Source organism: Meles meles, chromosome 12 (genome assembly GCF_922984935.1).
Source record: "Meles meles chromosome 12, mMelMel3.1 paternal haplotype, whole genome shotgun sequence".
Taxonomy (NCBI): Eukaryota; Metazoa; Chordata; class Mammalia; order Carnivora; family Mustelidae; genus Meles; species Meles meles.
The window spans coordinates 3,505,365-3,531,183 of NC_060077.1; the positions used below are offsets into that span (position 1 = coordinate 3,505,365).

At 44.6% G+C, this 25,819-nt stretch overlaps 1 protein-coding gene across 1 annotated transcript; it reads left to right on the forward strand.

The window, feature by feature from the left end:
* The first annotated feature begins 8,841 nt into the window (after nucleotides 1-8,841).
* Nucleotides 8,842-25,036, forward strand: LOC123954483 (2'-5'-oligoadenylate synthase-like protein 2). The gene is made up of 6 exons (XM_046025697.1): nucleotides 8,842-9,250; nucleotides 16,911-17,199; nucleotides 18,710-18,885; nucleotides 21,364-21,605; nucleotides 22,089-22,230; nucleotides 24,134-25,036. Exons 1-6 carry the CDS (start codon nucleotides 9,053-9,055, stop codon nucleotides 24,605-24,607), a joined length of 1,521 nt encoding a protein of 506 aa, XP_045881653.1. The 5' UTR covers nucleotides 8,842-9,052; the 3' UTR covers nucleotides 24,608-25,036.
* Nucleotides 25,037-25,819: the final 783 nt, after the last annotated feature.

The window sequence follows — 25,819 nt, forward strand, 5'->3', positions numbered from 1 at the left end:
CTTTAGGGTGCCAGCTGTCTCCTCATAGCAACCTTGGGGCAGAAGGATGTGGGCAAGGGAGTAAGGGAAAGGGTTTGGGCACGATCTCATACCCCGGTGTTCATGGATCTCATACCCCAGTGATCAGAGATCTCTATCCCCAGGGAGGCACCTGTATCCCCTGCCTCAGAGCCATCCCTCGTCAGTGCTGTGACTCTGAGCGAGTCACTTCATTTCTCTAAATGTCATGCACTGAGCCACTAAATATAGATCACAAGTCCCTACTCTGCCCACCCCACAGTGCAGACGTGAGCATCACAAGAAGTCACAGACTTTTTCCCATGAGCACTAAAACATGTCCATGTAGTTTCCATCCTACTGTCTTGCAGCCTTCCAGGTGCCCTCTCTAGAGGCGACCAGTACTACATTTTTTATTCTTCCAGACATCTCCTATTTGAACACTTATGTAGGTAGAACTTAAAAAGCATTGATCTTTTTTCTCCAGGCTTTGTATTTCCTTATTTTTAGCTTCATAACATAATACCAATAAGCAGACCCTATTAACAGTTCCATATTCCAGAGCAGGAAACTGAGAAACAAACAAAAAAAGCTAATAAGCCTCCCCAGACACACGTGTTTTTCAAATGGGATTTGACTTCAGGACATCAAGCACCCACACCCATGCTCTCAGTCACTGTATTGTGCTGGCTTTCTACTTGCCTCATCTAAAGAAAGTTATTATTCCCATGTAGAGTCAGTCTTGGGGGTATTTTAGGTTCACACCAAATGGCAAGCTCCATCTTCCTGAGACCTACTTGGATTCAGGGGGCTCCCCGGGCAGCTAGTGATAAGGAGAGCCAAACTGTGATCTGGGAATATGGTATGAATACTTCCGCCGGGAGGACATAAATAACCAGCCCTACTGTGCATGCCGTCCCTTGCTTTCCCAGTACCTTGCTTCAGGAATACAAAAAGATAATGAATTCAAACAAAAGATACATGTGGGGAGTGATCTTCAGTGAAGAAAATACCTGCAGGCCCCTGTAGGCAAAAGGGCTCTCTGGCCACACAGGGTCCCTTACAAGCTACCCCCATTGACTTCACTGTGGGAATTCCATCATTAAGCTGACCCAAGAAAAATTATTGTGTGGTTGGCCATTGAACGACGTAAGGGTTAGGGATGCCAAGCTCCCGTGCAGTCGACAATCCAAGTGTAACTTTTGACTCTCCCAAAACCTAACTACTAATATCCTACTACTGTTGCCCAGAAGCCTTATCATTGACATACACAGTCAACTAAGACCTATTCTGCATGTTATTTGTATTATATACCGTATTCTTACAATAAAGTAAGCTAGAGAAAAGAAAATGTTCTTGAGAAAAATAGAGGAGCAAATATATTTACAGTACTGTACTGTATCAAAACAAAACAAAACAGGGGCACCTGGGTGGCTAAGTGGGTGAAGCCTCTGCCTTTGGCTCAGGTCATATTCCAGGGTACTGAGATGCAGCCCCACATTGGGCTCTCTGCTCGGTGGGGACCCTGCTTCTCCCTCTCTCTCTCTGCCCCCCCCCCCCCCGCTTGTGCTCAAAAAACAAAAACGAAACAAAAAAAGAAAACCGTGAATAAATAGACCCTCACAGTTCAAACCTGTGTTGTTTAAGGGTCAACTGCAGTTTATTGATGAATCATGTTAAGAGACAAACTATACAAATGTTAAAAAAAAAAAACTAGAAAAATGCTAAGTCCCATTCTTTTTTATCCAAATACAACTCACATCTCATAATTTGATCTTTTTTAAAGTGTACAGTTTGGTGGGTATTTCGTATCTTTGGGTTTTGCAATCATGTCTAAGCCCAGTACATTTCTGTCACTCCGAAAGGGAACCCCATGCCTATTATCAGTCAATATCATTCTGATCATTCATATTGCCCCACACACCCCCCAGCACTGGCTGTGGATTTTCCTATTTCGGACATTTTATATAAATGTCCTATGATGTGTTGCCTTTTGCGTCTTTTTTCAGTAAGCAAAATATATTCAAGTTTCATCCAAGTTGTAGCATATACCCCTGCTTCACCCTTGAAATGGCTAAATGATATCCATGGTATGGATAGAATACTTCCATTTCCACTCATCAGCTGATGGGCAGTTGGGTTGTTTCCACATTTTGGCTATTATGAGTAGTGCTGCCGTAACGCTCATGTACAAGTTCTCTTGTTTCTCCCGTGTGCACACGCCTTCTGGGTCATATAGTAACTCTGTGTTTAACTCTTTGAGAAACTTGCAAACCATTTTCCTTTTTATATTTGCAAAGGTTTCGATTTTCCACATCATTGCCAAAATTTGTTTGTTTGGTTGGTTGGTTGTAATTATATCCATATTAGTGAGGCATGGTAGCTCATGCGTTTTTACGTCCTTATCGAGAATGGCTCCCATTTGAAGCAATACCCAAATCTTTCGTTCATTTAAAAAATCTGGTTATTTGACATTTTATTGTTGAGTTGCCAATGTTCTTTATATATTCTGGGTAATAGGCCTTATCAGATACATGATTTGCAAATATTTCCTTCCATTCTGTAGGCTGTATTAGACCTTTCTTGATGGTGTTCTTTGAAGCATGAAAGAATTTAATTTTGATAAAGTCCTATTATTTTTCCTTTTGTGGCTTGTGCTTTGGGCACCATATGTAAGAATTCACAGCCAAATCTAAGACCATGAGGATTTTATCCCCATGAAGATTTATTTATTTAATTCTTTTCTTTGGAGATTTACACAGTTTAGCTCTTACATGTAAGTCTTTGGTCTATTTTTGATCTAAAGTTTATTTGGTCTGATTCCAGCATAGACATTCCCACTCTCATTATTTGCATAGAGTATCATTTTTCATCCTTTTATTTTCAACCTGGATTGAATTCACTGATCCAAAGGCACAGAGTGGATGGAAGGATTTAAAAACCAAGATGCAACCATATGCTGCCCGACGAGAGACACTCCAGCTTTAAAGATACACACAGTCTTAAATGAAGGGATGGAAAAAGATAGTCCATGGAAGTGGAAACCAAAAACAGTGGGGAGAATATATATTTACCAGACAAAATAGGCTTTAAACTGATGAGAACAGACACTACACTATATTCAGAGCCAAAAGGCTGAGAAGCAATAGACAAAACAAACTTGAAGCCAAAAATGTTAACAAGAGACAAAGAGAGACATTATACAATGAATAAGAGTCAATTTATAGAGAAGATATAATAGTTCTAAATATACACACATCCAACATCAGAGCACCTAAATATATGAAGCAAATATTAACAGATATGAAGGGAGAAATAGACAATAAAAAAAATTTCAGCGATGGATAGATATCCAGACAAAAGAATCAACAAGGAAAAACTGGACTTGAACATACTTTACTAGCATCAATTTATAGAATATTCCATCCCAACAGAAGCCCAATACACATTCTTCCCAAGTGGACACAGAGCATTATCCTAGAAAGATTATGGAATAAGATACAAAACAAGTCTTCAGACCAAAATCATACCAAGTATCCTTTCTGACCACAATAATGCAAAACTAGAAACCAACAAGAAGAAAGCAAGGGAAATCTGCAAATGTGCAGAACTATAACAACACACTCCTGAACAATCAATGGGTCAAAGAAGAAAGCAAGGGGTGCCTGGCTGGCTCAGTCTGAAGAGCAAGAGGTTCTTGATCCCAGGATCATCAGTTTGAGCCCTGCCTTGGGTGTAGAGATTGTTTAAAACGAATAAATAAGGGGCACCTGGGTGGCTTCAGTGGGTTAAAGCCTCTGCCTTCGGATCGGGTTCGTGGTCTCAGGTCCTGGGACCGAGCCCCACATGGGGCTCTCTGCTCGGTGGGGGCCTGCTTCCCTTTCTCTCTGCCTCCTTCTCTGCCTACTTGTGATCTCTGTCTGTCAAAATAAATAAATAAAATCTTTTTAAAAAACGAATAAATAAATAAAAACCTAAGCACACAAAATAGATTTCAAACAACCTAACTTTATTATCTCAAGTGAATCAAGCCCAAAGTTAGCAGAAGGAAAGAAAGAATAAAGATCAGAATGGAAATAAAAGAAATAGAGACCAGAAGAACAATAAAAAGGATCAATGAAACTAAGAGCTGGTTTGTCAAAAAGATAAAACAGGGACACCTGGCTGGCTCAGTCGTAAAGCATGTGACTAATGATCTTGGGGTGCTGAGTTCGAGCTATATGTGTAGAGATTACATATATAGACAAACTTAAATATAATGTGTGTGTGTGTATCTCACTATATATATCATCACTGTTCACCCAGCCGTGAGACAGATGTGGTCCCATATATACACACACACATATATATGGAGACCTGGGTGGCACAGTCAGTTAAGCATCCAACTCTTGGTTTTCAGCTCAGATCGTGATCTCAGGGTGGTCAGATCAAGCCCTGTGTCGGGCTCTGTGCCAGGCTGAGCTCAGCATAGAGTCTGCTTGAGATTCTCTCTCCTCCCTCTGCCCCTCCCATTTATGCTCTCTCTCTAAAAACAAATCTTTAAAATGTATATATATTTTTAAAAGATAAGGCAAAACTGGCAAACCTTTAGCTACGCTGAACCAGAAAAAAGATTTCAATAAATAAAATTAGAAATGAAAGATGAGACATTACAACTGACACTACAGAAATGCACGCGATCGGAAAATACGGCCTATCAACAACTACATGCCGCCAAATTGGATAACCTCAAAGAAATAGATAAGTCTCTAGAAGCATACAACCTACCAAGGATAAATCAAAAGGAATAGAAATGGGGCGCCTGGGTGGCTCAGTGGGTTAAGCCTCCGCCTTCAGCTCAGGTCATGATCTCAGCATCCTGGGATCGAGCCCCGCATCGGGCTCTCTGCTCAGCAGGGACCCTGCTTCCTCCTCTCTCTCTCTCTCTGCCTGCCTCTCTGCCTACTTGTGATCTCTCTGTCCGTCAAATAAATACAATCTTAAAAAAAAAAAAAGGAATAGAGAAAGTAAATAGGCACCAACATGTTACACACTAATACTCTATAATGAACAGTGGGCACTGGCCCAAATGTCCCAGACTGGTTGTCATCTTTGAGTCACTCCACAGGGTCTGCCACTTCACAACAATAGGTCCTGGGCAAGTTTCTCAGGCTCGTTGACCTCAACTATCTCACATATGGAATGGGAAACACATTGGTTGTAATGCTTACCTCACAAGGTCATCATGAGGATTAGATGATGTGTGAAAGCATCATATAAACTGTATAAACTTTATAAACTGTAAAGTTCTGTGCCCACATGACCTAAGAGAGTATAAAACAATGGATGCCACGAGGTTAAGACAGGGAGGGAACTTATACGATAGAAATAACTGGTATACAAAAATGGTAGATGTGATTTTTGTCTGTATTCTGGTGAGAGAGGCTTTATAAAAGGACAAATGAATTAATAGAGCAAAACTGGGGTGTAAGGGATAGGAAAGAAGATAATTAAGAATGGGAAGCCTGGACGCCTTTGCATCCTCCAAAGTCTGGAGAGAGGAAAGTGCTTATTTGTCACCCCAGCAGAAAGAAATTCCTGCAACTGAGCTAGGGCAATTTCTGCTTGACCCAGACAGATTCAAATCTTGCCTCTACTATTTTGACATTAGGACTCAGTTTCCTCATGTGTAAAGTGGGCCCAGGTACCCCTTCCAAAATATTTCTTAATAACATGGCATTGGATTATAACCAAAGTTTGAAATAAATGTACATGAGTTTATATTGATATAAATAATGAACAAACATACAAATGGCAGGAGAAGAGGCAATTTTCCTTTAAAAGAATTCCAGAGAGGTGCCTGGGTGGCTTGGTGGGTTAAAGCCTCTGCCTTCGGCTCGGGTCATGATCCTGGGGTCCTGGGATCGAGCCCCACATTGGGCTCTCTGCTTGGCGGGGAGCCTGCTTCCCCCCCTCTCTCTCTGCCTGCCTCTCTGCCTACTTGTGATCTCTGTCTGTCAAATACATAAATGAAATCTTTTTTAAAAAAAAATAAAGGGGCGCCTGGGTGGCTCAGTAGGTTAAAGCCTCTGCTTTCGGCTCAGGTCATGATCCCAGGGTCCTGGGATCGAACCCCGCATCAGGCTCTCTGCTCAGCGTGGAGCCTGCTTCTCCCTCCCTCTCTCTGCCTGCTTCTCTGCCTACTTGTGATCTCTCTGTCAAATAAATAAATAAAATCTTTTTAAAAAGAAAAGAAAAGAAGTCCAGAACACAGACTCCCCACTTCAGAAGGTGAAGTTGCATCTTTCCCACCCTCTACCTCAAGGGTGGGCTGGGTTTAGAACATGCTTCCAAATAACAGAGGGGAACAGTGACTTAGTGCAGCAGACTGGCACCCACAACCTTGACTGAGTGACAAAAGTCAGCAGTAATGTCATGGGACTCTAGCGCAGCCCTGGCTCTCATGGGATGAGAAGGCACAGAAGCACTTCACCTTGGTGGTATTCTTTCCAAAATCCATACTCCAGACTCCCCATGAGAAGAACATCAGACAAACCCTAACTGGGCTCATTCTACAGAATGGCTGGCCAGGAAGCACCCATCAACAAACCTGTCAAGGTCGTAAAAAACGGGAGTGAGAAACTGTCCCAGCCCAGAAGACATTGGGCCAGTGGGACAGCTAAACGCAGCGTGGTGTGCTGGGTTCGCTCCTGCACCAGGAAAGGACATGAAAGGGGAAGTTGGCAAAATCAAGTCTGGAGTTTAGTTCCTGGAACTAAACCAACACTGTTTTCTTCATTGTGGCCAGTGTCCCAGGGTCATGGGAGGTGGTAACAATAGGGGAAGCTAGGAAGTGGGGCTACACGAGCTCCCTGTGCCACCTCCGCAACTCCTCTGCATTTTTTAAAAAAGATTTTATTCATTTGACGGAAAGAGACAGTGAGAGAGGGAACACAACAAGGGGGATGGGAGAGGGAGAAGCAGGCTTCCCGCTGAGCAGGGAGCCCGATATGGGGCTCAATCCCAGGACCCCAGGATTATGACCTAGCTGAAGGCAGATGCCCAATGACTGAAGCACCCAGGCGCCCTTCAAATTATTTCACAACAGTTTATTTCAAAGAAAATAAAAATAAAGAATCTTTCTTGAGAGCACTGTGACGGTGTTGGGACTGGGGACCCAGCAGTAAGAGAGATGTGGTCCCTCATCTGGAATCTACAATGAGTGAAGAGGAACAAGTAAGGAAAACGTGATCTATAAAAAGTAAGACTGGGGCACCTGGGTGGCTCAGTCATTTAAGCGTCTGCTTTTGGTTCAGGTCATGATCTCAGGGTCCTGGGATGAAGCCCCATGTTGGGCTCTGCGCTCAGCAGGGAGTCTGATTGTCCTTCTGGCCCTCCCTTCACTCCTGCTCTCTCTCTCTCTCAAATAAATAAATCTTTAAAGAATAAAATGGAATATTATTCAGCTATATGAGAAAAGGAAGTCCTGCATTTGTGATAACAAGCATCAAGCTCAAAGCCATTATGTGATGTCGAATAAGACAGAGAAAGACACTGTATGAGCTCATTTACATGTGGAATAACAAATAAATGAAACGAAATGAAAAGAACTCCCAGAAACAGGGTAGATTGGTGGTTGCCGGGGTTAGGAGGTAGGGGGGGGGGAAGCAATGCGTGAAGGTAATCAAAGAGCACAAACTTTGGGTTATATGATGAATGAATTCCAGGGGCACCTGGGTGGCTCAGTGGGTTAAGCCTCTGCCTTCGGCTCAGGTCATGATCCCAGGTCCCGGGATCGAGCCCCACTTCAGGCTCTCTGCTCATCGGGGAGCCTGCTTCCCCGCTTTCTCTGCCTGCCTCTCTGCCTACTTGTGATCTCTCTCTCTCTGTGTCAAATAAATAAAATCTTAAAAAAAAAAAAAAAAGATGATTGAACTCTGGGGATCTGATGTACAGCCTGGTGACCACAGCTGTCAACACAGCTGACCCTTGAACAATATGGGTTTGACCTGTGAGGGCCCACCTATATGCGGATTTGTTTAAATACTGTATATAGTACTGTAAGTGTATTTTCTCCTCCTTATGATTTTCGTCTTTTTTAAAGATTTTATTTGTCAGAGAGAGCACAAGAAGGGAGAGCAGCAGGGAGAGGGAGAAGCAGGCTGAGCAAGGAGCCCAATGTAGGACTCCATGCCAGGACCTGAGCTGAAGGCAGGTGCTTATCCCACTGAGCCACCCAGGGGCCCCACATCAGCCCCTGCGTTACAGACTCTGGACTTGGTAGTTTATGCAAATCTGCTGATTTTATCCCTCCCACCAAACCTGGATTGGCCTGTGCAGCCAGCCATCAGGGCCTCCTGCCCTCTCAGCAAAACTTTCATGTCCATATTTCCAAAACCCAGTCTCCTCCCCACAGTCGTGGGTTCCCCACACTTGCTCCATACCTATGATTTCAACGAGGGGCAAAAATCTTATTTTTGCCATTAACAAAAACGAGAAGAAAACATCTTTCTGGCATTTTGTTGACGGAGTTGGGAGGAGGGCCGCTTTGAATTCCTAACCGGAGTTCTGCTATTCTTTTGCACCATCCTGGGGATAAGGGGAACTTCACCCAGATCTTAGGAACAAAGTAGCAAACCGAAGGTGTGTTTCCCCTTGCTCTTAGAAAAGAAAGCTCCGTTGGTTCTGGGCCTGGCTCAGCCCACCAGGGGTCCACAGGATCCAGCTCCTGTAGGGGTGGGGGTCTCCTCTGCAAGCAGCCGGAAATGGGGCACGGGGTGGGGAGAAACGCTCACACCGAGACTCTGCGGGTGACCTGCAGAGGGCGCTTGGCCCCACACTCAGCCCTTTTCCCGGACAGCCTCGAGAGACCAGAAAATTGCAGTCTCAGGAATTCACTTTCGGTTTTGAGTTTCGATTTCCCAAAGATCTGAGCAGGAAGGAGCGGGAAGGAACAGCCTTGTGGGCGGCCCAACGCCTGCGGAGGGGAAGCAGGAGCGCCCCAGCCCTTCAGCCTCTGGGGAAAGGCTAGAGAAGCCCAGAGAATCCAGCCGGGCGGCCGCCTGGGCTGGTGGAGATGGAGTTCTTCGAGGTCCCGTATTACCCCCCTGCAGACACGCTGTCTGCCTTCGTGGAGCAGAACCTTCAGCCCGACCCGGACTGGAAGGAGGACCTGAAGGACGCCTGGCAGAGGATAGAGCGTTTCTTTCGGGAACGCTGCTTCCGGGACGAGCTGGTTCTAGACCAGGAAGTCAGGGTGCTGAAGGTGGTGAAGGTGAGCTCGGGACTTAAGATTGACTTTGGCTCCCAGCCCGCGTGACCTGGAGACCCTGTGACCTTGGGGGAGGGGTCGTTTCGGCTCTGGGCTGCCCCCTCTTGGATCGGATTTGTTACAGGGAGGAGACGTGATAAACTGTGGGAAAGTGCCTTTGAACCCTAACTAGTCTGACGGAGGAGGAGGATCAGAGGAGGAAGATTATGTGTCTGCCCAGGTCATGATCTCAGGAAGGGGAGATGGGGAGATAGAGCCCCACCCGGAACCCACTCTCAGTGTGGAATCCTCCCTCTCCCTTCCTCCCCCTTCCTCCCCCCTCCCGCCGACCCCTCCTGCTTTCCCTCTGCTGCTCTCTCGCTCTTGCTCTAAAATAAAATCTTCTTTATTTAAACCTACTGTACCCTCCAAGTTATAATTTGTACTTTTCTCCTAAAATGGCACTTTATCTACATAGTTATGTTTGAATCTACCTAGCAATTGTGAGTACTTCATGAGTTAAAAGGGATTTTTAGGAGCTGACCACATAATTCAACTTTTTTTTTGTTTGTTTATTTTCAGCGTAACAGTATTCATTGTTTTTGCACCACACCCAGTGCTCCATGCAATACGTGCCCTCCCTATTACCCGCCACCTGGTTCCCCAACCTCCCACCCCCCCCCTTCAAAACCCTCTGGTTGTTTTTCAGAGTCCATAGTCTCTCATGGTTCACATCCCCTTCCAGTTTCCCTCAACTCCCTTCTCCTCTCCATCTCCCCATGTCCTCCGTGTTCTTTGTTATGCTCCACAAATGAGACCATATGATACTTGACTCTCTCTGCTTGACTTATTTCACTCAGCATAATCTCTTCCAGTCCCGTCCATGTTGCTACAAAAGTTGGGTATTCATCCTTTCTGATGGAGGCATAATACTCCATTGTGTATATGTACCACATCTTCCTTATCCATTCACCCGTTGCAGGGCATCTTGGTTCTTTCCACAGTTTGGCGACCGTGGCCATTGCTGCAATAAACATTGGGTTTAAACAATGGCTCTTCTTTTCACTACATCTGTATCTTTGGGGTAAATACCCAGCAGTGCAATTGCAGGGTCATAGGGAAGCTCTATTCTTAATTTCTTGAGGAATCTCCACACTGTTCTCCAAAGTGGGAGAAGATACTTGCAAATGACAGTACAGACAAAAGGTTTATGTCCAGGATCTATAAATAACTTCTCAAACTCAACACACACAAAACAGATAATCATATCAAAAAATAGGCAGAAGATATGAACAGACACTTCTCCAATGAAGACATACAAATGGCTATCAGACACATAATTCAACTTTTAACATATTCACCTGTAAAATTTCGCAGGCGAGGTAAACACAATGTCAGGCGAGGTAGGCACAAGGCAAGATTTATTAAAGGCACTCTCCCGCGAAGTTTCAGAGCTCAGGAGAAGGGGAGCCAGGAAAGTCACGCCGGGAGGAGATGGGCACCGTCCCGCGAGGTTCCACTCCGGAAAGGGGAAGTCGCACTGGTTAGGGAGTCGGTGGCGGTCTTTTATGGGGCCAAGGCAGGGCATGGGCTCACATCCATGTATGGTAAGGTATTTGGTGATCAGAGGGTACCAGGTGGGGGCTCCTGATACTCCTGTTTCCTGCATAGGTATTGGGTTACCTGTGGAGATGTGACCTGGGCATACATCCTTTTGGGGGGAGAGTCAAGGGTTAAGGAAGTAGGAGGCAGTCATTTCTATTGTTCCTCCTGCATTCCCGGAGCCACAATCCAACATCACCCTAAATCAAAATTGCTTTGATCATCTTCTAGGTTTTGCTAATTTTGCTAGGTGAAAGATACCTGTTAACCTACAAAAAAAATTTAACAGCCAGTTACTTTATAACAAAGAATGGCAACTCAACACAAGCCCCCTAGGGCAAGACCATAGGCAAGTCCAATACACAAAGGAGAGGAATTTAGGGAGAAGGAAGAGAAAGGTGCAGGGGTTGTTTTGAAGGGAAGTCCAGTCAGAGTAATGAGACTTTCTCATTGGCTGAGTTGCAGGGTAAATTTCTTATAGAAAATGCAATGTACATGATTTCCTGTTGGGGCCTGCAATTGATGTTTCTTTCCTGTTTACAGTTCTGTTGTGGTCTGCATGGATAATTCCGATAATTGGCATTGGTACTCTTCCCCCTGGTGGCCTCCCCCTCTGGCCTCAGACTCCGTTTTGTGAGGCTTCCCTTAATTTTCATGTATCTAATTACTTTTTTAAAAAATATTTTGTGGGGCGCCTGGGTGGCTCAGTGGATTAAAAAATATTTTGTTCATTTATTTGTCAGAGAGCACATACAAGCAGGGGGAACAGCAGGCAGAGGGAGAAGCAGGCTCCCTGCAGAGCAGGGAGCCCTATGCAGGACTCAATTCCCAGACCCCGGAATCATGACCCAAGTTGAAGGCAGACACCCAACCAACTGAGCCACCCAGGCGTCCCATGAATCTAATTACTTAAGTAAATCAAGCTTCACGGGGGGGGGGGGTATTGGGGTATTGTTAGGAGGAGCTGAATGGACACTTAGGTAGTCAGGGCCAGGTCCCCAACAAGAAAACAGGGAGCGGGGACAGCTAAGACAAAACCCCGCCAGCATCCTGTTTCACAGCATAGACAAGACCACGATGGCATCCTGTCTAGCAGCCTCTGTAGGAGTGACTCTTACAGAATATCCTGAAACAAAACAATTAACCACAAAACATGGGTCACTATCACAAGTTGAGACAGTTGGTTCTCCAAATGTCAGCCCAAACGAGCAGCAACACGGGAACAATAACCCGATAGGTAGACGGGGGCATGATCAAAGCTTGGACTGGCACACCTCCATAGCCAATCCACAGGGGGCCCACACTCCGGATGTTCAAGATGGTCCTGCAAAAGAGCTAATAAAAACCCCTGGATGGGAAAGACAAAATGGCAACCCTCTGCGGTCCCCTCCATTGCCAGGAGCTTTATTCTATCGCTCAATAAACCTTGCTTTGCTGCCCACCACTCTATCACGTCTACCTCCTCGTTCTCCCAAGCAGCAGGACCAAGATCCGCGGGACTAAGGGGACAAAAGTCCTCTAACACTGGCTGCCAAAAGAAGGATGTGCAGCCTTAAAGAATCTTTAGAGTGTCTTGTTGTTGTTGTTTGTTGTTTAGAGAGAGCAGCAGGGCTCGATCCCATGACCCTGAGATGACCTGAGCCAAAATCAACAGTCAGTTGCCCAACTGACCAAGTCACCCAGGCCCCCCCCAAAGAATCTTTAAATAAAGAGTTGAAGCCAAAGATTCGGGAGTGCCATCAGCAAAGCATGAGCTTCCAAATGGAATTTCAAGAAATAGAGGCGACTGTAGTTGCTTAAAAAGATACAAACTTTGCACCTCTGGGCTCTGATTCTTCCGAATATCAGAACTTCCTGGAGTGATTGTGATGCATGCTTTCTGCTGTAGGCCTCCTTGAGCTTCTTTGATTTCAGGACCTAACACCAAAAAAGGAACGTATGTTAAATGTATTCTATGGATTGAAAAGTGCTGTGTTTCCATTGGAGACCTGCCATTTTTGTTACTTCAAATACCCATGACTTGAAATTCCCTTTCTCTCCTTTATGGGTAATACTAGCCATGTCAAGTGAAGACTATTTGGAGAAGAAGAAGAAAAAAAAAATCACTTCCCCTTTTCTCTTGTTCTCTCGATGATCTTTATTTCTAGAAGCTTAAATACTCCTGCAGTAGCTATGTGCAACTATTATAAGCAAGATCAAAAATGCCTAGAGCCAAATATTTATTTATTTTAATTATTTTTTTAGATTTCGTTTATTTATTTGAGAGAGTACGAGAGAACATGAGAGGGGAGAGGGTCAGAGGGAGAAGCAGACTCCCTGTGGAGCAGGGAGCCTGATGCAGGGCTCGATCCCAAGACTCCAGGGCCATGACCTGAGCCAAAGGCAGCTGCCCAACCAACTGAGCCACACAAGTGCCCCGAGCCAAATATTTAAACACCGCATTTGGATAAACATTGGTAAACCAGCAGTAGCATAAAGGACACACATTTGTAATGAATGTTTCTGTTTCTGTATGAGGAGGAAGGAAGAGATTACATTGTGCGTTGTACATAACTCAACAGTTCTTTCTCTCTGCCTTTCTGGAACTTGTTAAGCGCTAGATTTTCTAAGTTGCATCTAGTTTCCCTGGTTTCATTTATCTCTATTGCAGTGAGAGTTGTGCAATTAATTCTTGAGTTCGATGTACTGATGTCACTAGATTTCCTACCATGAGTGGCCTGGAGAGTCTTCTAGGACCAGAAGTAACTTTTGCAAAGACATCTGGCTATGTCTGATCACTGCCACCCCACTGACATCTATATGCTTTCTTTTTCTACTATTGTTTTTCCCCAGGTCAAGGAACCTGGTACCAAAGTTAAGATTACATAGGAATCTGGGGTCCAAACTGCCTCACGATTTTTGAAAATTACACTAGTAATTTCTGGTGCCAGCCAAGAGGAAGTAAGGTTCTTACAAACTGTCTCACAAATGATAGCTGAAACACTGGACAGACATCAAAAAGTATTTGAGAACTCTGTACAGTAAACAATAAGCAGACAGATGGGGGATGGAAGTCAAAACTCAAGAAACAACCTATAACAATGGGGATGATAGTTGAGCAAACTGGTAATATATGGAACAGCATGGATGGATGTCAAAAGCACTGTGCTAAGGGCGCCTGGGTGGCTCGGTTGAGTATCTGACTCTTGATCTCAGCACAGGTCTTCAACTCAGGGTTGTGAGTTCCAGTCCTGCATTGGGCTCCACACTGAGTATGGAGCCTACTTAAAAGGGTTAGGGTGCCTGGGTGGCTCGGTCCTTAAGAGTATGCCTTTGGCTTGGGTCATGATCCCAGGTTGCTAGGATCGAGCCCCACATCATGATGGCTCCCTGCCCGGCAGGAAGCTTGCTTCTTCCTCTTCCACTCCCCCTGCTTGTGTTCCCTCTTTCACTCTCTCTGTTAAATAAATAAATAAAATCTTCAAAAAAGTATTTATTTTGCTTAGGGATTACCTAAAAATAATTTTGTACCCTTCTTGAATACTCTCCTAATAAAGTTTAACATACGAAAAATGTGTACAAATCATAAAGTTACAGCCTGATGAATTTTCATAATGAATTCCCAAGTGTAACCAGCATGCAGATCAAAAAATGAATGTTCTCTTCTCTTTCTTGCCAGAGGCAACTGATCATAGCCCAAGTTTTAACAACATAGATTAGTCTCAACTATTCTTGAATTTTGTATAAATGCAATCATAGAGTATGCACTTTTTTGTGCTTTTTTACTCTCTTTTTTTTAAGATTTCGTTTTTAAGTCACCTCCACACCCAGTGTGGGGCTCAAACTCACAACCCCAAGAACAAGAATTGCATGCTCCACTGACTGAGCCAGCCAGGCCATCCCAGTTTGTCTTTTTTTAATATAACAGTGATCCCTCCTTAATTTTATTAAAGATTTCATGAAATGTTTAAAAATGGGCAGCAGACCCATCCACAAAGATCTGACAGGCCAGAAAGAACTGGCATGATACATTCAGAATGCTAATTGAGAGGAAAAAAAAAAAATGCAGCCAGGAATCCTTTTTCCAGCTAGGATGTCATTCAGAGTGGAAGGAGAGATCAAAAGCTTCCAGGATAAACAGAAACTAAAGAATTTGTGATCACCAAACCAGCCCTACAGGAAATATTAAAAGGGATCTTTTAAGTGAGGAGAGAGCCCCAAAGTAACATAGACCAAAAAGAAACAGTAACTTTACAGCTAATACAATGGCCCTAAATTCACATCTTTCAATAGTTACTCTGAATATAAATAGGCCAAATAACCCAACCAAAAGACACAGGGTATCAGATTGGATAAAGAAGTAAGACCCATTGATATGCTGTCTGCAAAAGAGACATTTTATTGTTTTTAAAGGGTTTTATTTATTTCTTTGACAGCACAAGGGGGAGCAGCAGGCAGAGGGAGAGGGAAGCAGACTCCCTGCAGAGCAGGGAGCCCAACCCAGGGCACAATCCCAGGGCTCTGGGATCATGACCTGAGCCAAAGGCAGACACTTAACCAACTGAGCCACCCAAGTACCTCAACAGACTCATTTTAGACCAAAAGATACTTCAGACATAGAGTGAGGAGGTGGAAAACCATTTACCATGCTAATGGACATCAAAAGAAAGCTGGGGTGGCAATCCTTATATCAGACAGATTAGATTTTAAACCAAAGACTATAGTAAGAGATGAGAAAGACCCTATAACATAATTAAAGGGTCCACCCTACAAGAAGATCTAACAATTGTAAATATCTATGCCCCTAACCTGGGAGCAGACTGGTATATAAATAAATTCATAACAAAGAAACACATTGATGATACAGTAATAATAGGGGAGTTTAACACACACCCCCCCCACTGAAATGGACAGATCATCCAAGCAGAAGATCAACCAGGAAACAAGGACCTTGAGTGACACACTGGACCTGATAGACTTCACAGATATATCCAGAACATTCCACCTTAAAGCAACAGAATACACATTCTTCTCAAATGCATATGGAACATTCTCCAGAGTAGATCACATCCTGGGTCACAAATCGGGTCTCAGGACAGTGGCTGCATTTTCTACACTTTTGAGAAAGAGGAAACAATTTCTGCTTTTCTTGTTGAGATTTCTTTTGACCAAATATTAGGAACATGTAGTTTTCTAGTTCATTCTCTGCAAGTGCATCAGCAGTAAGTGGGGAAAAGGACCAGGCAAGAAGAAGGTCATTTGCAAGTGAAGTAAATAAAGGCAGGCAGGACTTTACATCATCCTCAGTCCCCCTCTAATGGGGAAACTCCATCATCACCTTGTCCGTGAATTTGGATGCTTGTCCGTGACATCTAAATTCCTTTTCCAGCTTTTTTCTTACCCAAGAGGAAAGATTTATGATGTACCTTTCAAGGCTACAGCTGGGCCTCATTCTGTGAACACGTATGCTACCAATGCATAGGGTTTCCAGCATCCTTCATATACACACATGCACACACGATGTCAAAAAATATGTTTGTGCCTACACGCACAAAATGTATGTACAAAATATATATGTTAAAGTCTGTCTGTCTAGGCCAGAGATGTCCAATAGGACTTTCCTAGTGTTGGAAGAGTTCTCTACATGCACTGCCCATCACTCTCTGTGGGTGGCTGTTGAGCACTTGGACAGAAGCTAGTATGGCTGAAAGACCGTATTTATAAATTTCGTGTCATTCAAATGTAATTAACCACATGTGGCTCTTGGCTACCATATTGGACAGCATGGGTTTAGGCATCAAGCATCTCTGGAATGATACAGAAGAAGCTGATAACTATGGGTTCCTCTGCAGAAGGAGCTTAGGGCCTGAGGTGCAGTGGAGTTTTACCTTTCATTTATATCCTTTGAATAGTTAATCATGCACTTAATTTGTCTAAATCAACAAAGAGATGTGGTCAGCAAAGTCCACCACGTATGGAAGAGACCAAGGTCTCCTTTTGGCACCTATGTAAACAGCCTGACATGGGTGCCTCTGGCTTCACCATGACCTCAAAGCTTCAGGCTCCAAGATAGGTGAAGCTTCAACATTAATTTCCTCCCCAGGGTGGCTCCTCTGGGAAGGGGACGACGTTGAACTACAGCTCTGATGTGGACTTGGTCTTGTTCTTGAGCTGCTTCTCCAACTTCCAAGACCAGGCAGACCACCGCGAATTTGTCATCAACTTCATCAAGAAGAGACTGACCAAGTACAGCAGGAGCCTGGCCTACAGCATCACCATGGTCCCGCGGAAAGAGACCACCAGGGCCCCCCGCTCCCTGTCCTTCCAGGTCCAGCTCAGGAAGGACAGTAAAGCCATCGGAGTGGATGTGCTCCCAGCCTATGATGCTCTGAGTAAAGACAATAATGGTTTGGGGCCAGAGAAACCAGTAGGGGGCCTTCACCAACCTGGCCTTGGGGGAGGTTTAGGAAAGTGGAAACCAGGGGAGAGAGAGTAGAGTTCACTTTTATCTGTGGGGGCTGCAACTAGAGCTGTATCTTGAAGTTAAGTCATTCCATAAAGGTATGTGCTACCATGTCCCATGCTGGGGAGAGAGGGGACTTTTCCCACCCAGCCCAAGGAAAGACTCCTCTGTGACCCTCTGGGAAACACCAGGACAGGAAAGCACTTCAAGGTCTTTGGAGTTAGGATTAGATTGGAATCATTTTAAAAACCGAACTCTTTTTTTTTTTCCATTTTATTTATTTTTTCAGCGTAACAGTATTCATTCTTTTTGCACAACACCCAGTGCTCCATGCAAAACGTGCCCTCCCCATTACCCACCACCTGTTCCCCCAACCTCCCACCCTTGACCCTTCAAAACCCTCAGGTTGCCCCAACCTCCCACCCCTGACCCTTCAAAACCCTCAGGTTGTTTTTCAGAGTCCATAGTCTCTTATGGTTCGCCTCCCCTCCCCAATGTCCATAGCCCACTCCCCCTCTCCCAATCCCACCTCCCCCCAGGAACCCCCAGTTTGTTTTGTGAGATTAAGAGTCATTTATGGTTTGTCTCCCTCCCAATCCCATCTTGTTTCATTTATTCTTCTCCTATCCCCCTACCCCCCCATGTTGCTTCTCCATGTCCTCATACCAGGGAGATCATATGATAGTTGTCTTTCTCCGATTGACTTATTTCACTAAGCATGATACACTCTAGCTCCATCCACGTCGTCGCAAATGGCAAGATTTCATTTCTTTTGATGGCTGCATAGTATTCCATTGTGTATATATACCACATCTTCTTTATCCATTCATCTGTTGATGGACATCTAGGTTCTTTCCATAGTCTGGCTATTGTAGACATTGCTGCTATAAACATTCGGGTACACGTGCCCCTTCGGATCACTATGTTTGTATCCTTAGGGTAAATACCCAGTAGTGCAAAAAACCCGAACTCTTAATGTCTTTTAATTTTAGCTTTAAGACTTACTAACTGTGATCTTGGGCAAGGTATCTAACACCTGTAAGACTCAATGTACCAACCTGTTAAATGGGATAGTGTCCGGTTGAACCGTAGGAAATTGACAATATTTGACCATGTTTGATCCACAAAGATGGCGCTCCTTATGGTTCCACTTAATTTTACCTACTTCATGGAGCTGTTCTAAGGATTCTGTGAGCTTAGCCCAGTGCCCGACACAGGGTAAAGTCTTTGGCCATTGCGAGTCATTTAAAATCTCTGACTTTTGAGGGGGCTACCTTTTGAGGGTAAGCCTCTACCTGTTTTGATGTAAAATGGGGGAAAGAATACAGGAGTGAGGATTGTGTGAGATCATTTATGAGCCCTCTCTACCTGGCAGTTTTTTCCCATCTTCCTGTCCTCAGATGGTGGATTTTCTTAAACCAGGTCCTTTTCTTTCCCAGAAAATTTTTGCCGGGACTCTAAACCATCACCGGAAATCTATGAAGACCTAATAACCAGTGGTGCCCCCCCTGGGGAGTTCTCGCCAAGCTTCACAGAGTTGCAGCGGCACTTTGTGAAAGGTCGCCCTGTTAAACTAAAGAACCTCCTGCGGATGGTGAAGTACTGGCACCAGCAGGTACAGGGCTCAGAGCGGGGCTCGGTGTGGGGGTTGGGTGCCAGGGCTGGGCGGCGCGGGACTCGGAGGTGCTAGACTGGGAGATGCAGGGACAAGAGGGAGGGCTTTTTTTTTCAAGATGTGTTTATTTATTGGGGGAGGTGGAGAGAGAGAGCAGGGTGAAGGGCAGAGGGAGAAGCAGACTCCCCACTGAGCACGGAGCCTGACTTGGGCTCAATCCTGGGACTCCAGGATCATGACCTGAGCTGAAGGCAGAGGTTCAACTGACTGAGCCACCCAGGTGCTCCATCAATGTGATTTTCCACAGACTTCGGACCTCAGGCATTTCATATAACAGCAATGGGAAGAAAGCTGCTGTTTACGGAGCATTAACTGTCTTCCGAGTGCTCTGCATATTTTTTCTGTCTTTCCAGCAACCCTGTCATATAGGCATTCTACATTAGCCCCATTTCAGGGATGAGGAAACTGAGGCTCAAGGGCTAATGTTGGGCTGAGATTTAAACACCAAGGTGCCTGACTGTGCTATTAATCAACAAGGCTGGTTTTGATAATAATAACATTTCATGATCATAATAGTTTTCATAATAATAATCACTTTTTCTGATTATTTGAACATTACATTGGGCTTGTGAAAAATTCAAGTAATGCACAAAAAGAAGTATAAAAAGGAAGGTAAAATTCAGATGAAATGCCTGAAATGACACCAAAAACGTTTTTGGAGACTGTGCCTTCATTCCTCTCTCTTTGTTCACACTGCTCATGCCCAGAGCTTACATAAGTGGACTCCATGATGCCTTACTCTTCTGTAGTCCACCCTTTGCAAAAATGCATTTGCTTACTGACATTTGGAGTTGAACTTTGGGGAGTTAACCTGTTAATGTATTTTGCATCTTTTTCCATTGGGTGTTTTGGTTTTTGTGGGTTTTTTTTATATCAGTTGTGAGAGCTTTTTGTAAATTATGTTGATATTTACTGCTATTTCTCATGGATTACAATGTTTTCACCAATAGATCACTCCTCTGTGGACCTTAATTAAAGTATCTCTGACAATATAATTTTTCTAATGTTTAAAATACACAAAGTGGGGGGGGGGCACCTGGGTGGCTCAGTCAGTTGAAGGGCAGACTCCTGATTTCAGCTCATGTCATGGTCTTGGCTCCTGGGGTCCAGCCCCCAGTGGGACTCCAGGCTCAGCGGGGAGTCTGCTGGAGGATTCTGTCCCCCCACCCCCACCGCTACTCCTCCCCATGCTCAGGCAATCTCTCTTTCTAAAATGAATAAAGAAATCGTTAAATAAAATAAAATACAGAAAGAAGGATGCCTGGTTGGCTCAGTTGGAGTGTGCGACCCTTGATCTTGGGGTCATGGGTACAAGCCACACATGATTGTAGAGATTACTTAAAAACAGGCACACAAATACGTCTGACTTTTCTGGGTTATAGGTTTTCTGTCTTGCCCACAGTGTGTAGGTAGTCTTCTAATTTTCTTCTACTACGTTTCACATATTCTTTCACTCCATTTGTAAACTATTTTGGTATTTGTTGCCACAGTGGGATCATCTTTATTTTCTTCCAGATGGTGGACAAATTGTGCCAGCATCATTTGTTGGGCTGTGCATTTTTGCCCATCTTCCATCACCCTTGTCCGTCTTTGTTAAGTTTTTTTAATCTACTGGGAACTAGTTCTGGGCTATCCATTCTGTTACACTTGGCTATTGCTTATTCTGACACCAAAAACATACTTTTTATAAGACATATCTGAGAAAACAAATCCCAACCTCTCTCTTTTTCTTTCTCACAATTTTCTTGGATTTCCTAAGCATTTATTCCTATATTTGAATCTTAAGATCATTTTTCTCCCACTAAAAAACTGGTGGATTCATATTGTAATTGCAATAAATTTCTAAATGAATTTTTGAGGAACTGAAAATTTCACACTCAACTCTTTCCGTCTTTCCATTTGTTCTGGTTTTTGTGTTGTTCTCAGTATGTCTGTGTGCTTTTGTTTTCTTTAATTAGACCCTATATTCACCACTGCATTGTCTCCCCCATTCCAACTCAAGAACATAGACTGATGGGGCCTAACATGTCCATGAGAGGCTTCACTTTCCCCTTTCATGGAAATTTTGCTGGCCACGGGACGTAATTCTTCTAGAGACCAAGCTTCTAGACCCACTTCAGATTTCATGGACTTGCTACATAGTCCAGATATAAAATGGAGTTGACATAGTAGTTCTTTTATTATTTTTATTTATTTATTTTTAAGCAAGCTCTGTACATGACGGGGTCTTGAACTCACAACCCTGATATCAAGAGTACCATGTTCTGTCTATTGAGCCAGCCAGGCATTCCTGAAGTTGACAAAATATTACTGGGATCTAGAAACAGAGAGAACTGGAAATTCTCAATTCCCAGGGTAGCATCTCATATTTATTTTCTCTCTCTCTCTCTCTGTCTCTCTTTCCCCCCAAACCCACAGAAATTGAAACCTAAATATCGAAATGCAGCATTGCCCCCAAAATATGCACTGGAACTATTGACCATCTATGCCTGGGAAATAGGCACAAACCAAAGCGACAACTTCAACCTGGATGAAGGGTATAGAGCTGTGATGGAACTCCTCATCAATTATCAAAACATCTGCATATATTGGACCAAGTACTATGATTTCCAAAATGAGACTGTCAGAATCTATGTCAAACAACGTTTGAAGGAACGCAGGTGAGTATATGGGTGGCATTATTTTCAACTTCAAGGAACAGGAAACCCAACTCCCACGCTTTGTTAAATAAGGGGAATTTATTGGCTTTTGTAACTGAGAAGCCCAAGGATAAATGAAGCTTCAGGTATGGTGTGATCCAGATGTTTGCTGTTTCATCAGGGTTGCAGTCTGTGAAATTGCTCAGCCCTACCCTTCCCTGTGTTTTGCCTTTGAATTCAGGCGAATATGATTACATCAGTTCCAGTCTCCTCATCTGCACTCATCCCTTTCACTACGAGAGAGTGCCTTTGCCCTAGCATTCTAAGCAGAATCCCCGAGATTCACTCTGACCAGACCAACTGAGGTTACACCTTTAATCACAAACAAAGTTTAGCTTGCAGGGAGGCCTCCCTACACAGAGGTCTTGCACGTCCTACAGACTTCAGTGACAGAGGCCAGAGTCCTACGTGTGATGGAGATCTACTTCCCTTTCTCTCTCCCAGGCCAGTCATCCTGGACCCAGCTGATCCTACCAACAACCTGGGAAACAAAAAGAGATGGGACCTGGTGGCCAGAGAGGCTGTTCACGAACTGGAACAGGTCTGCTTCAAGACTGAAGACCCCAACCAGGCCTGGTACATACAGGTACGATCATCCCCATGCCTCAGTCATGACCCAGTGCTGACCTCACTTCAGCACCCTCCCCCCAGTGAACCCCCTCAGCTTCTGGTCACAGCACCTCTAAGACCCCAGGACAGGTAACACCCCCCCCGCCCCCGCACCATGGAGATGTCCCAGGCAACCAGATGTGGAAGTCTTCCCCTTCTGCTCTAAGTATCTGGCCTCAGTTCTTTCATCTGTAAAATGGGCAGTTTCTTCCCTGCTCTGTAGCCACTGGAAAGATATAATCAAAGACTTTATCAAATACATACCCCCTGTGGGGTAACATTTTCCCTATTATGTGTTGTTGAAAGCTCAACTTCTTGCTGTCAAAAAAGATTTAAGGACACCTCGCTGGCTCAGTCAAAAAGCATGCAACTCTTGATCTCAGGGTTGTGGGTTTGAGCCCCATGTTGGGTGTAGAGATTACTAAAAATATTTAAAAATAAATTTTATTTTAAAAAAGAGAGAGATTTCAGAGATGTACCCAGAAACGATCAGTTAGGAGCACTGGATTCCACTGCACAGCAACATCCCTAGTGGGCCACCCCCCTTCCCCATTCACGGGTTTCCCCCACATGACCGTGGCAGTCCTGGGTCTGAAGACTATGTAGGAATCCAGGGTTCAAAGACCAGGATGTGGCTATTGGCTCAACTGAGAGAGACCTCATTTCCCTAACCTGCTACTCCCCTAGAGATCTCATTGCCAGTCCCACAACTCGTAGCCTGCAGAGGAATCCTGTGGCTGGCCTCAAAGGCAGATCAGCAGCAGTTCCTTATGCCTGAGAAGGACCTGTCACCCAGCCCTGGCCCATTGACGGGCATGTCCAGTGGACCAGGAGGCTCCCGTGAGGCAAGATTCACGGGACTGTCCTCCAGCTCTTGCTAAGAACCCTCCCCATCACCTTTTTTAATATTATTGTTTTGTGAAAAAGTAACACACACGTTTAGCAAAGAATTTCAAAATCTCACTGTGGAAAAGAACATACAACTAAAGTAAGTTGCCTTCCCATCCTGATCCCCACGCTCTCCGTACAGCCTTCTCCCCAACATCCATTTATCGATGTCCCGCATCTCCTTCCGTGGATAGATACGCCGCCGACACACTAGCACGTTCCTGTCTGACCATAATCTAACTTCTTTGCCTTTTTGCTTTCATTTACTTAGACGATTCGGCTATTTATGTTACTCAATTAAATTATCAGAAAGGCAATTCCATATCCACACCTGTAGACCTAAAAGGGCTTGACCATGTAACACAAAGTCCAAAGCAGGGTATTTTTGAGCATGAAATGGGGTGATGCTAATTATGCCGGGACAAGGGACACACACTTGGACTAGACTTCGAGTCCCCTGGATTAACAGCTATATCATGATCCAATGGAGGAAAGTATCTTCTCTTTTGTGACCACTGCCCCACTGAAAGGTTTTTAGGCTGCTTCCAGACTTTTTCTATTACAGTGAATATCCTTGACCACACGTCCCTGTGCCTCTATCTGTTAAATGATTTAGCCTAGAATAGCCCTATGAGGGACCTGTGTAGGTGTTAATGTTATCCCCATGGGACAGAAGGGACTCTGAACAGTTCCGCAGAGGAGGAATGGTTACTTCAAGAACTGCTGCCGGTTGTTACTCTGATCAGGGTGAGTCAGAAGGCAAGTCAGGCGACTCAACGGTCCGGTAAGCCTAGGATGATCAAGTGTTCTGCTCTGCCTGGGACAGTTCCAGTGTATACCTGTTGGCTGAGAAAATTTCCAGTAGCACTTTCTCCTACCGCAAGTATCTTCGTAGGCAATCAAATCATATTGTCAGTGGGCAGGAAGGGGAGGATTTGGAGACAACAGCCATGACCGTGAGATGTCCTTATCTGGTCCTCCTTCCCTTCCAGCCAGCAAGGGATGTCCAGGTGACGGTGAAAAAGGCAGGAGAGGAGGCCTGGACATTCTCAGTGAACCCCTACAGTCCCATCTGGAAGATGAAAGCGGAGATCAGGAGGATGTGGGGCTTTGACGGGCAGCAGCGTCTCTCCTTCCAGGAGCCGGGTGGGGAGAGAAGAATGCTCAGCAGCCGGAAGACGCTAGCATATTATGGGATCTTCTCTAAAGTGAGCATCCGGGTACTGGAGACCTTCCCTCCTGAGATTCAGGTCTTCGTGAAGGACTCTAACGGCCACAGCAAACCCTACGCTATCCACCCTGAGGACTCCATCCGTGACTTGAAAGAGAAGATTGAGGAAGCTGGGGGACTTTCTGTGGTGGATCAGATACTAAAATTCCAGAATCGGACACTGCGGAATCACCGCAGCCTCTCAGACCTGCAGATTAAAGACTGTGACACCATCCAACTCACGAGGAGAACCTGAGTGAAGACAGGATTCAAGTATAGGCAGGGAGAGATGGGGGTCCCGGGCTAGACTCTGAGACTATTCCTGGCAGGCAGAAGCACTAAGACAGAGTGAACAAGAGATAAGGGAACAGCCCCCTGGCCTCGGATGGCCGATGGTCGGCAGTATTTTTCTTTGGTGGCTACAGTGTGTCATAGAAAATGACCAAACCTCAAATAAGTAAGTCATTAAAGGTGTTATCAATAGTCCATGCTCAAAGCCCAGATGGCACCAGAAACTCAAGGCTATAAGTCACCCAGTCATTTCTCAATAAAAGGACAGACTACAAATCAGAGAAAGACAACTATCATATGACCTCCCTGATATGAGGAAGTGGAGATGCAAGGTGGGGGGCTTGGGGGTAGGAAAAGAATATATGAAACAAGATGGGATCTGGAGGGAGACAAACCATAAGTCTCTTAATCTCACAAAACAAACTGAGGGTGGACGGGGGGAGGCCGGTAGGGAGAGGGGGTTGGGGTTATGGACATTGGGGAGGGTATGGGCTATGGTGAGTGCTATGAAGTGTGTAAACCTGGCGATTCACAGACCTGTACCCCTGGGGCTAATAATACATTATATGTTTATTTAAAAATTTTTAAAATTATATATTAAAAAAAAAGGACAGACCACAAGCCCTCAGTGGCAACCACATGGGATCCCTCACTCCTGAGAGCTTTTAATATACCCTTGCTAATAAAACTCTATTGCTTTACTCACCCTCCTTTGTTGGTGAGAGTCATTCTTCGACTTGGTGAGACAAGAACCTAGCTCCTCATTCAAAGCCACGGGTCCCCAGGAGTGCCCACGGTCAGGCTGTACATGATGTAGACTTCTATGGTTCTGTTCCCTCACCCACTCCTTTCAACCCAGACCGCTGTGATTTGCAGAAGCATAAATATGAATGTACCCTTCCCTGCAGGAAGTCTCCCAATAGCTCCTATTACCTATTGAATAAAGTTTAAGTTCTTTGTCTCAGCATTCAAGGTCTTTGACAATTAAGTGCTTGCTGACTTCTCTCTCTCTCCTCGTCACTCTCAAAACACACCAGGTGTGCCCAAACTCTTGCAGCTCCAGAGCTCCGAATTCTGGATCATGACACTGTGACCGAATCAACTATCCCTTTTCCCTCGTGTTTCTGTCAACACTCAAAGCTCTAAGTCGTCATTCTCCAAGTATGGACCCCAGACC

Excerpts from the sequence above, each read along its gene's own strand:
- LOC123954483 (XM_046025697.1), top strand. The coding sequence starts at position 9,053 with ATGGAGTTCTTCGAGGTCCCGTATTACCCCCCTGCAGACACGCTGTCT. Across the intron at positions 9,251-16,910 it reads GGGTGCTGAAGGTGGTGAAG|GGTGGCTCCTCTGGGAAGGG; the intron begins GTGAGCTCGGGA and ends TTTCCTCCCCAG. Across the intron at positions 21,606-22,088 it reads CAACGTTTGAAGGAACGCAG|GCCAGTCATCCTGGACCCAG; the intron begins GTGAGTATATGG and ends TCTCTCTCCCAG.